The sequence below is a fragment of the Aptenodytes patagonicus genome, chromosome 2 (assembly GCF_965638725.1).
Source record: "Aptenodytes patagonicus chromosome 2, bAptPat1.pri.cur, whole genome shotgun sequence".
Lineage (NCBI taxonomy): Eukaryota > Metazoa > Chordata > Aves > Sphenisciformes > Spheniscidae > Aptenodytes > Aptenodytes patagonicus.
This window is the reverse complement of record NC_134950.1, coordinates 112,984,772-112,997,690: the sequence shown is the minus strand read 5'-3', so window position 1 is coordinate 112,997,690 and position 12,919 is coordinate 112,984,772. Positions and strand designations below refer to the sequence as shown.

The 12,919-nt window shown below is 42.5% G+C and overlaps 1 protein-coding gene across 5 annotated transcripts in view; it reads left to right on the top strand.

Annotated features, from left to right (window-relative positions):
- The window catches only part of HECW1 (HECT, C2 and WW domain containing E3 ubiquitin protein ligase 1), a 271,819-nt gene that overhangs the window by 248,439 nt on the left and 10,461 nt on the right, over positions 1 to 12,919 (top strand). For all 5 annotated transcript variants that reach the window (XM_076330766.1, XM_076330763.1, XM_076330764.1 and 2 more), the window contains 3 exons: positions 5,008 to 5,106; positions 6,517 to 6,646; positions 10,757 to 10,903. In XM_076330766.1, the coding sequence (XP_076186881.1) occupies positions 5,008 to 5,106; positions 6,517 to 6,646; positions 10,757 to 10,903 (376 nt within the window). The remainder of the gene's footprint in view (positions 1 to 5,007; positions 5,107 to 6,516; positions 6,647 to 10,756; positions 10,904 to 12,919) is intronic.

Genomic DNA, 12,919 nt, shown 5'->3' with positions numbered 1-12,919 from the left:
CATCACATTAATCCGTTCAAATGTTCTGTCACTTGTGTGAGTAGGGGTGAAGTATGCACACCAAACTAAAGAAAGGCATTTGTTAATGAAGGCTGATAGAGGTGTGGATTTGACCCACTGCCAAGGTCTTGTAAAGATGATCTGATCTACTGCTAGGTTATTGCTCTGTAGATGTAGCTCATTACAGGATGTGTTGATCATGTCCTGCACTGGGCCAACACAAGGATATGTGCTACTAGCATATAGACACACGCCTCTGGTGCATGTGCCTGACACGCTGCCACTTTTGCTTAAAATTCATAGTGTATGAAGCCAGGCAGAGTTGCTGTAACCATCTGGTCAGCTTTTTTGCAAAATACACGTTCTTAGAACTTTCTTGCAACAAAACAAAACAAAAAAACCTGTTCTTCGTTTAAAAAGTGCTAGTGCTGGTGATTTCACCAAAATTCAGAAATCATGAATCAGTACCTTTTCCTCTGCATGTTGTCTGCCCCCTCCCCCCCCCCCTAAAAAAAAAATCACAAGATTGCAAATCACAGTATTTTAGGCTATAAGAATGGATTTTTAGTTCCTTTAATTAGTAGTTTCTGGCTTTCAGGATGCTCATGAGTGTCTTCACTAACAATGGAGGTTTTAACTGTCCTTTAAAATGAGCTGTACCACAACCTTTGGAATCCATGATGCCTGGTTTCTTTCTTACAAATTTGGGTTTCAGGACTGACTTCTCTGTTGTCTAATAAGATGCACGTTCAGAGTGAAGTCTTTCCCATGACTGGGCCCTTCTAAATACCTTCCCCTTTTTAGATTCTCTGGTATCTAATAATGGTTGAGATTAGGTCTGATCTCTCCCACTGTGGAAGGACTAATAGGCTCTCCAGCTGCATCCACCTGCCAAATATCATACGCCCTTAGAAGAGCTGCCAAGGGCAGAAATCCTGTACTGCAGTGCAGCCTCATTTGTTCAGCTTGTCTTTCAGGTGACCAAAAGTTCATCTGCACGATTAAACAGCCAAAAGCTTTAAAACTGGTGCAACAGAATGTGTGAATTTTTCTTACAGATGAAAGCAAGTTTTCAGTAGTCTTGTGAAAGGAAAATGACATTTTCAAATTTGATGTGAACCATATTATATTCATCTCTCTTGAGCCCTTTTTGAATGTTTTTTCACAAGCTACTGCATCAAGAAGGGTACACTTAAACCTAGCTGATGTGTTTGAGTGAGATAAGGTTTGCAAGATTTTCAATCTTTTTAATCCCATCAGGTGCTTCCTCTATTTAGGATTTAAAGTTTCTCATACCATAGCCAATTTAGCCCACAAGGCATGGTTACCAAAGCATCCTCTATAGAATGATAAAAACCATTCTTCCCTTCTGTATGCATAGATTACAGTTTTGTCGAGGTACATCATTCTCTATCTGAATCCAAGGAAGGACTGTCATATAAAGTAGAGCTGCGTTAGTTCAACCAGTCAAGAGGGAGCCCTGTAACAAGGGGTCATTATGGGTCCTGCCTTACTCTGCTGCTACATGATAAGGACCAGAGTAAATTACATTTCCTGTGACTCACCTGCAATTGGAGGAAAATTTATTGCTTAGTCGCTGCTACAGCATATGGATTTGTCTCTCCCTGTGTACACAGACATGCACTAAGTATGCAGAGAGTCCCACTGAGGAGAACGAGCCTCTTATTTGGCAACAGGCTGTTGTGAAAACAGGCTGTTTCAGGGGCACCTGCAGCCTCCAGAAGGAAAGGGAGTTAGCTGGGTAGTGTGGAAACTTCTGCAAATGGGTCAGAGTAGTGTTGTTAAAAGCCAGAAAGCAGGTGCGCACAATGTCCTTTTTGAGTGGACGAACGGTGTCAATAGGCAGGCAAACCAGAGCAGCTCTCCTGCTCGTTAATTCTGTCTCTCATTCCACCATTTCCTGTTCATTAACTCCCTCCTGCGTTTCCCCTCTCTGCCGGAGCACATTACTCAGACTCAATCATTGTCACTGAAAGGGGGAAGGGTGTTGAAAGAAAGCCAGAGCAAGACCTCGCATTCCCCACCTCTCCCAAGCTATCTTTCCTGTTAGAAAGAAATCGAACAAGCATTTTACACTTCCTCGGAAAGATAAATGTAAGTCAAGTTTAAGGAAGGTATGTGCCCTCCAGCCAGGATTTACCTTTGTGCTGCTTATTCTGGTCAAGAAAACTTGTTTTTTCTGAAGGGACTGTCTCACCCATGCTCTAAAGGAAGAAATAAACGCAAAAGTCTGGTTTTGTTTTAACTGGCTTTTGTAAGGAGGGCAATTTGTTTCTTGTTGCTTTTTGTAAGTTTTGATATATTTTAAGCGGGAGTGTTATGCTTGGCTGATCGTGGTGGCAGCTGGATGGACTGTAAAGACACACACACAGATAGACTGTATAGTTGTCCTCTGAGGACAGTAGCAAAGCCTCCCTTTTGATAGGTATCTGTTGCCTTAGTCCATGTTTCTGGACCACAGGGGTGTCACCTATGATCCCAGGTGCTGTCCAGAATGGACAAGGAGCCAGAGGACCTTCTTTTATACCACTCTTCAGATCAGGGAGTCAGGTGTAGGGAGTCTCTGCAGAGGTAACCAAAACTGTGTGCAGGGGAGGAAGAGTTTGTGGGCTAGAGAGCTCACACACTGGCCACAAAGCACTGCGTCTGCTGCCAAGAAATACAGTCTGCAACATAGCTTTTTTTATCTACTGTATTGACAGGCACCAGGAGTGGCAATGTCTTGTTAATTATTATTTCATCTCCTTTATCCAGACCAGTTAGTACTGGACTTGTTTTCCTACACAGTACCATTGCAAGGGCTGGGACTGTGGAACCACAGTCAGGCCCCCAGCTTGAGTGAGCCCTGGTGTGTCCCAGGGGGCTGCAAGTGCAAGGCCAGACTGACGGACCACGCAGCCTAGAGCGGCTCTGCCCACGTTTGCTTAGGCTGACCCACCGGACTTAGTCCTTTCACACAGAAACGCTGCCTATGGTCTTCGGATGGCTTGATACAGTTCTGCCATAAGGCACTGACTCACACTAAACTCGCCATTAACAGCTACCATAACGTGTGCTCATGATTGTAAACACCTTGATCTAGGTGCACTACCCTTTCATGTCAGCTTTGCATTAATGCCCTCAAAGCCATGTAGAGGTACAGAAGTGATACAAAGCAGCAAGGAGAAAACTGATGCTGTTCACACATTCAAGCCATTTCTTAGCAGAAACAGCACTCCCAAATCCGTGAGACTTTTCTTGGCAATGTACTTTCAGCTTTACTTTATTCCAAATGGCTCCTGCCTGCCCAGCCCTGCACAGTCAAGTAGCCATGGCGTGAGCGTTATGATGAGGAACACCCAGTGCTCGTAGTATTTTCATTCAGCGTTAGCTTTCAAAATGTATAGGGATGGATGGGGGAGCAGGGTGGCGAAGAACAAAACCAAAAAAGCCGACATGCATTATTTAGGACAAACAGACTTGATTATAAATCCTGAAGGTGCTATAAAACTGATGGATTACAGGCTCGGCACTTCTGGGATTTGAGCTGTCTGGCTTCCACTGTGCTTCCATTGTGTCAGCTCCCTCTCTTTTCATTGCTTTTTGCTGGAAACGTTGCACCGGAGCAAAAGTGGAGTGAAGCAGGTCCTAACTAGACCCAACAGCTGCCTTTTGTTGCTGCTGTGGAAACAGCTGTAAGGGGGTAATACAATCACTCTTCTGTTACCAGTCAGCTGCATATCATAAGCACCTTTCCTGGATGCAGGGGACCCGGAGGCAGCTCCTGTGGTGATGTAAAAGCTAACTGGGCCCATAGCATGCTATTTTGTGCCCCATTTGACATACTAAGCACTTGTTGCTCTGTCCCTTGAGGATGAAGTTGACTGAACAGATATTCTGCACCGCTTTTATTACAATGAGACTCATGTTTCATTCATGTGCAGGAGGGGTCTTTGCACTGGTTCCTGTAGCGGAAGGAATGGTTTCTTGGCTTTTTGATCTGTTTGTCATGTTTTGTGCAATAAAACTTTACTGTGATGTCAGTCAGCTCAGGCTTGGAGTGCTCACGCTTGGGATGTTGCGCTTTTTTCTTTTCCTTTTTTACAAATAAGCAAGTTTTGGATGGGTGATGAGGGTTATTTTTACAAAAAACAAACTTACCTGGATTCACACCAGTTCTGTATTTTTTCTGTCTGAGATTACTGATTTAAAACCACATTTGATGGAAGAATATCTAATAAGTCATACAAGAAATCACAGAAAAATTTAACAGCTTGTCATCGTAAGTCATAGATTGCAATGGGCAGGGCATTATTTGAGTGTACTTGGAGGGGGACTAGGGGTAGTTGTTCTTAGAAAACAAACACAGACAAGAGTATGTAAATACTGAAGACAGCTGAGCATCACCAATAAGAAAGTGGTCTGGGGATAGCTTGCCTGAGATTTAGATATTGATTTTAATATGTGTCCTTGGTCACAACGGTTAACGTATTTGAACTTCAGTTTCTCCCCTATGAAGTCAACTCGTTAACCTTTTAAAGTACTTTAAAGCCCTACTTTTGAAAGGGTTGTAACCAGTCAGAAACTGGATACACTAATTCACCAAATATCCTTTGCAGCTGTTTTGATAATATATTTTCTGCTGAGGTGAGGTGGAGTATTACAGTATTTCACTAGCTAAATACTGTGTTTGATGGAGTCAGTCTGTATCAGAACATTCATCTAAAGATCACAGAAGGTGAGCCTTCGGAGCGTTCATTGGTTTGGTACAGGAAAGCATATAACATGCTAGCTGCATGTATGGGTGCTACAGCAGATGCATCAAGAAGAGATCCATTATTGATCAGAGATGTGAGGGGTGGTGTTAGGTATCTGCTTGGAAAAAAAGAAATAAATGAACAAATGTAAGAAACTAAGTCAAAAACAGAGAACAGTTGCTACCTGTGTAAGTTTCTATGCTGAATGTCTTGAGTTACGCTTTGTTTACTCTGCATTTTTACATCCCAGGTTCAGGTTCAGCGGTCGTATTCTTGGCCTTGCTCTCATTCATCAGTACCTTCTTGATGCTTTCTTCACAAGGCCGTTCTACAAAGCACTACTAAGGCTGTAAGTATAAGCATGCAACCATGCAGAAACAGTGATCCCGCAGTGTCCTACAGAGACGCAGACCCTCGTGGAGTTGCTTCGAGCACTCTGACCTTCAAGTCTTTTCCGCTCTTGGTTGGTTGATTGGTCTGTGATAGAAAACAAATGCATTTTAATTTTTTTTTATTTTCTTCAAGAACTTGCCCTTCATAAATATTGACTATGTTGATAAAAGTGCATAATAAGTATGATATTTAGGAACACACATTTGGAAGTACTGACCCATAATTCTAGAGTTTACTACTGATGAAAAGTTATCAAACTTCAACTACGTGGAAGACTGAAAAGCATCTTTGATGGAACAGAACAAAACAACAAAAAAAGGAGGAGGGGATCATATTAAGAAAAATACGTTCTTTCTCATGCCTCACTGGTGGAGTAGGTTTTCATTCTAAACACATCTCGGGTTAATTTGGAATGTTAATATAGATATAAACAGTGAATGTTTCTTGTTGGTCTTCTACTGTCTTTTAAGCTAGTAAGTAGAAGCTACCAGTAATATATTACTTTCAATGTCAAGTTTATAAGGTTAACTTTAATTGACAATCTGTCCCTCTTTAATTAATAGACTGCAATAAGACAAGGTACATAACATTTGCAGCAATAAGAAAAGCCATAAGTAGTAAGTCAAGACTGCAATTAAATGACAAAGAGCAGAATAAAGCTTAGCTGAAATAGTTTATCATTTAGGATGATTCCAAATCAGCAAAGATATTTGTCTTAACAGTCTTTCAAGTTCTTTAACTGTATTTAATTTTATTTTTTTAACAATGAGTATTGCTGGGGTCCAAACACATATCTGTATTGTATCTGAGCTAGTCTGGAAATAGCCTGAAACCTAGAGTGCTCCCTGCATCCTTATTGCCCCTTTAGGGGATCTGAAACCAGACCGCTCGTAACATCCACCTGCCCTTTCAGCAAACAAGGCCAACTCCTTATTAGCAGAAATTTAGGCTGCCTGGTCTGCCTTATTTTAGTCTTGTGTGTTCACCTCGAGGATGACAGATACGTGGAAGCAGCCAGGCACAACATGGTGGGGCCCGTCCGGACTGAAGGTAAGCATGTGCTCTGAAGCGCACGGCATCCTGAAGATTCACATAAAATCGAGCCCCAGGGGTGCCTTCCGACAGCAAATAGTGCAGGCAGCCAACAGATTTGGCCTTGAGCCCAGTCATGCAAAGCAGACAGTTGCAGAACTGCTTTAAGAGGGTCTGTGTAACAGGCTTTGATGTTAACAAAACCAAACGAACACCAGCTTTTTTATGTTGGATCTTCAGCATAAATTTGTTCACGTTCTTAGTAGTAAGTCATCCTGCCAGTAGTCATGGGGTCATATATTCAGCTACATCTTTTTTCTTGCCTCGCAATCAGGCCGTGTGATTTAAGTGACTTAGAGTACCTGGATGAAGAGTTCCATCAGAGCTTGCAGTGGATGAAGGATAATAACATCACAGATATCCTGGATCTCACCTTCACAGTGAACGAGGAGGTGTTTGGACAGGTGAGCACAGCTATGCAAAACATCTGAAAAGCAAATTTGAAGCTGACAGAGTTGAGCATGATGAACATCTTTCTGTCAGAACAGATCCTTTAGCCTTTCAATAACATTTTCTTCTCCTACCTTCTGTTTCTTTCAAGCCACCTGTTTCGATGCAGATGTTTATTCTTAGGGTGTATAATATAAAATACCAGCCCCCCTACAGGCCTATTGAGCCACACACTGATGAGCATGAGGAATTCTCTGAAGTGGAGTGCAGCTCTTCTCTCCAGGGTGTAGTTCGCACTGATGTGGCATTCGGTGAATGCAAGCAATGTAACTTAAAGCTGATGTGACTGAAAGGATGGCGGGTTAGGAGGGAAGAAAAATGTTTGGCAGGTGGTGTAAGACCTGGCTACTCTCACCATTATTTTGTCTGATACCTCCCTGTTAGATTCTGTGTCTCTTACTTACCTTGCATCTACTTAACAACTTGGTATGTGTGTCCATTTATTATGCTTTCTGCCACTCAGCTCTGCCTTAGTCAGACAATTCTTTTTAAGCTAGCTGATCTGGATAACTATAGCCTTAAATAGGGCGCAACCCTGGCTTAAGTACAGACTGGCAACCAGAACAAGTGTCTCCTGTGGGACTCTTTGGCTTGCACTGAAGCCCTGGTGCTCTTTGCTGTTGTAACTCATGCTAGATTATAACTCTCTCTGGAGAGCCTTGAAGGGACCCAAAGCAATATTCAGACCAAGGTTAAGGACCTCCAAGGAGACACTGAAAACCAGAGAGGCTGAAGAACCAAGCTCACCAAGTACTGCAGAAGCCTAAGGGATGGAAGTTAACTCGTGTAAGGAGCAGACATGCAGTGTCAAAGGGAGCAGAGAGATCAGGTGGAATATACAGAGAGTGGCTCTTAGCCCTTGGAAATAAAGTTGACAGGAGCAGTTTGCACAGACCTAGGGTAGCTCTGTGAGCTAGGGGAGAGTTAGACTAGTTTCTGAGGGGAGGAATTCTAGCCCTGAGAGTAAAAGGGCTGCTCCGCTATAAGCTTGAAAGTAACAGAAAGCAAGCAAGACTTCAGGGGATATTTTCAAAACTGGATTTAGTCTGCTTAGAGTACAAGATCATGACGGATGAGCAGAGTCAAGGGTGGATGAAATGAAAAGGACGGGGCAGAAGAATTGAAGTAAGAAGCCTCTGTAGGAAAGGTAACACTGTTTTTCCACAGACTTAAATGCAGGGGGTTTTCACGGGCTTTGAGCCAAGAGCTTGCATGACATTCAATTGACAGTACAGTGGTTTCCCTGGAAGGTATGGCTATATAAGACTAATACACAAAGACAAACAGAAACATACAGACATATTCACAAAGACAGGTGAGACAAGTTTGTATTTATATTGGAAGATTACAAAGATGAATAAGAATCTCAGCCTGAATTGCCCTGATGCATCTGAAGGTAACATTTGGCACGCTAATTACCTGTTGTGCTCTCCCCAGAGAAAAGAGCTAGACAATTACGTAGGAGTCTGTTGTGGAAGATATGAGATGGCTCCAAAGAGAATAGAAAAAAATCACAATCTGTTGTAGATACTGTGATATAAAAGCAAAAGAACACTAAAAGCCAGATTTTTATGCTAGTTCACATGTTGTCTAGTGCTTTGTATGTACTAGACATTAACCTTGCTAGATCTAGTGATGGGGACAAAAAAGGTTCTCGCTGTGAATTATGACTGTCAGAATCCAAGAGTCCTAAGTGAAAGTAAGATTTTCCCCCTTCTGAAATTTGCTAAGTGCTGACAGCAAAATAACGAAGAAATTGCAATCGCATTTTATGCTCACAGATGGATCCCAGTTGGAAATTCTTGCATGCCAAGAGTATCTGACCACTTAAATGCCGTCTGAACATTGCTTTGCTGGATACACGTGCAAGCATAGATCACAGTGGGAGCTCTGCTAATATTTGGGAAGCTGGATTTCAAGGGTTAGGTAAGGGAAACAAGAAATAGTGGCTCTTGGAGAAGCGGTGTGGTAGATGGGTTACAGCCCTTTTGTCCTGCTTCCACAATGACTTTATCACGGACCAGCCACTACTAGTTTCCTTTTTTCTTTCTTGTCTCATCTCTGACATGTATTTAGCTTTTAAACCTTTCAGCTCAAATCCTCTTTCTTGGTACCTTTTTTATTAGAATTTGCTACTGAGGAGCTCTAGCCTTCTTGCATGCTGGAGCCCGGAGCACCACTGTAATAGCAAAGATACCTTGTTAAACCAAGCGTCACACATTTTTACTGGTGGGGACTGGGTGCCAATTTGAGAATTTTGCTTATAAGACTGAGAGAGGTGTCAGTTGCTTGTGACCCTAAGTACTTTCTCATGCTTTTACCCGGTAGAAAGTGTTCTTCCAGGCCTGTCTCCGAGCTCTGTATCTCTATATGTGGGTAGGGCCTGTCTCCTGAGCCCTGGCAATTGCTCTAGTCAGGTAAAAGGAATGGGCTAGAGTGGTTGAAATGTCTCCTCGCTACTCAGAAACCCGATTCTGAATTCTAGCTCGCAGCTGTGGTTAATGCCTCTATGAACAAGAAAGAAAAAATAGGGACACATTGTCATGGTATTGCCTGCCTTTAATTCGAGATAACTAATTGTATTTGAAATTATATGGATAATGAGAAGTTGAAGAAATCACTAGCACGTCTAGGTGTTTGTGGGAAGTCTTGCAGGAGATTTAGAACATCTGGACTTACGGTCGTGCTTAAAGCTAGACAACGTTTAGTCATTGGTTTTGACAGATATATCTTAATTCCGCACGGTCATGAAGAATACAGCATGGCAGCTGGGCCAGAGTCTTACCCTCTGGATGATGCAGCATTGCTTGTATAATGGTGATGCAGTGATTTCCATTTGGGAATTTAACCTGAACCAGCTAAGAATTCCTAACTCATTACATCCAGCCTTACTTGTTCTTGCTGTTTCTCAACAAAGCTACACATTAGATGACTCATTGAGTGTTTCCATAATTCATAATTGTTACAACAGGTCCCTCAAACAAAGTGACCTAAATACTATATATGCTGTGTGCTGTCTGCTGGGCTAATAAATAGATAATAAGATAAATAATATGTAAATAATACAAATAATGAATATGTATTTATGCAGCTCATTTACTATCTGCGCTAGACATCAGTGTTACAGCAGCAGCAGAAAACTGAAGAGGAGAGCAAAACATTCTTCCTTTTAAATTCACTAGACTGAATGTGAAAATAATTGCAAGATAAATATTTTCTGTCACGTGTGGAGTATGTGCTTGCTGGGTAGAATCTAGATTGATTCCTTAAATCCCTTCTCAATCTTAAGCCTTAGTAACCTAAGCCAACTAAATTAACCATTAAATTGCAATGAAATGCTGTAGCTCTTGGTTTAAAAACAAGTTATTTACAGTACGAACACTTCTCAAGTTTGGATGGCTGATACAAAACTCTGAATCCCACAGTGACTGTAGTTGTCATCTGTGCAGGATGCTGTACAGGTCTTGTTTAGGTAGCGTATCAGGACTATTCATTTTGTGATAATTTTTTTGGCTGTTGGCATTTCTGAGTAAACACTTTTATTAGCACTTGGGAAAGGTTAACACTTGTTGCCTAAGAGACAAGTAGATATCCCTTCCAGTTGGTGAAACAGTCTGTCTATTCCAATACTGTGATTGTCTCTCCATCCTGTTGTTTCCCATACCATTGCTTGGATAATCTACAGCAAGTAGCAAGCTGGTATGGTTGTCACCCTCTCTGCAGCTTCTAGTGGGGGAAAGGAGAGAAGGATGAAAAGATGGGCCAGAGTGGCACGTTGTACATGGCTTACAGTTGGTGCTCTCCAAATCAATCTTTGCTGGTACAGTTTGGAGTAACCTAAAGGTCGGTCCAGCTTCAGCTGGGGATAATAAAGCTAGGGCTAGGGCTGAGGGGGTGTCCCTCATTATCCTTTTTGTTTCTACTGCAAATGGACAAGAGGCCAGGAGTCCAGAACTAGAAATATGGCTGTTATATTTTTCACTTATATTTTCAAAGTACAACTTAAATTTGAAACACAATGTGATCCATACATTGCTACACCACTATTTATCTTTGTTCTGTAGGTGACAGAGAGAGAGTTGAAATCTGGAGGGGCAAATACAGCAGTGACAGAAAAAAACAAAAAAGAGTACATCGAGAGAATGGTTAAGTGGCGAGTGGAACGAGGAGTGGTTCAGCAAACAGAGGCCCTGGTCCGTGGTTTCTACGAAGTAAGTAACAAAACGATGCTCCCACAGTCTTCTATTCCTCATCTGAATGACATGGCCCCATGGTTAAACTATGCTTCATCGGTACCCTAGGAAATAGCTAAACAGACACAGATGGCAAGGAATTAGAGTGCCTGGATCTGCAGAGACAGGGACCTTGGATATGGCATGTTGAGCATTAAGGAAGAAAGGAAAGAAATATGTATTCTGAATATGATAAAGTATAACGGTCAAGGGTTAAGGAAGATACTGCTTTCCATTCACATAGTAAGAGAAGTGGACGTTTGCAAATTTTGTTTTACCCTGCTGTGATACAAAAGATTGTGAAGAACTCTACGCTTCAGTGATGAGCTGGCTGTGATACAGGCCCTTTTTACCAAGGTCTGTAGTGACAGGACAAGGGGCAACAGTTTTAAACTGAAAGAGGGTAGATTTAGATTGGACATAAGGAAGAAATTTTTCACGCTGAGGGTGGTGAGACACTGGAGCAGGTTGCCCAAAGAGGTGGTGGATGCCCCATCCCTGGAAACATTCCAGGTCAGGTTGGACGGGGCTCTGAGCAACCTGATCTAGTTGAAGATGTCCCTGCCCACGGCAGGGGGGTTGGACTAGATGACCTTTAAAGGTCCCTTCCAACCCAAACTATTTTATGATTCTATGACACACTGTGTCTTTAGGGACTCATTCCAGTAAAGTTGGTCCTAGGATGCAGTCAGCTATTATCTTACTGGTATTCATGGATGCTGCTACATTGTTGTCCCTGGATTTTGCTAATTTATCTTTGCCGAAGAGCTGGATCTGAGAACATCCTTCTGGCAGAGCTGCCACAAGGACTGCCAAAGTGTCGTGGTTTAACCTCAGTCGGCAACTGAGCACCACACAGCTGCTCGCTCACTCCCCCCCCACCCCAGTGGGATGGGGAAGAGAATTGGAAGAGCACAAGTGAGAAAACTCGTGGGTTGAGATAAAAACAGTTTAATAATTGAAATAGAATAAAATCATAATAGTAATAAGAAGAATATACAAAGCAAGTGATGCACAATGCAATTGCTCACCACCCGCCGACCAATGCCCAGCCAGTCCTCGAGCAGCAGCCCCCCTGGCTAGTTTTCCCTCAGTTTATGTACTGAGCATGACGTCACATGGTATGGAATGTCCCTTTGGCCAGTTTGGGTCAGCTGTCCTGGCTGTGTTCCCCTCCCAGCTTCTTGTGCACCCCCAGCCTTCTCAGTCAGTAGAGCATGGGAAGCTGAAGAGTCCTTGACTAGTGTAAGCACTACTTAGCAACAGCTAAAACATCGGTGTGTTATCAACATTATTCTCATACTAAATCCAAAACAGCACTGTACCAGCTACTAGGAAGAAAATTAACTCTATCCCAACCGAAACCAGGATACAAAGACTGGATGAAAACCTGTGGCTTTGCTGACCCTCCCATGTGCCCCCCTTACTAATCATATTCAAACATGTATCTTGCCCTGGCACCTGTATAATGTAAGTAGAAGTTGAGGGCTATCTCGCAGAGGGAAATGAACTGAAAGAATGGCAACCCTGGAAAATGAAACAGCAGATAATGGACACACAGAATAGTACTGGTAACTGATAGCTCCAAGCAGTCATGTGCTGACATTTACTGGGGGTGGAAGCCAGTGAGGGTGGCTTTGTAGCTGAATAGACTTGGTCAGCCCTTTCCTGTAGGAAGGGGTTGGCTAAATGACTCCATACAGCTTACTAAAGTGTGCGTACGGTTCACTAGCTTTTTCTCCCTGTGAATACTGCAGGCCATTAAAAGCTTTTGGTTTCACATAATGAAGAAAGTGAACCTCAGCTGCATCTTCAGTGGATGAAGACCTGAGGGCGCTCCTACGCAATTGTAATCAAATTCCAATGTGAAACAAATATAAATTGTCCATATTACAAATCTAGTCTTTGACTATCAAAATCGCTTGTCAGAATGAATGTAACAATGAAGAATGTTCTGCACAGATTATGTCCTGTCGCTTGTATTGTTTCATTTTG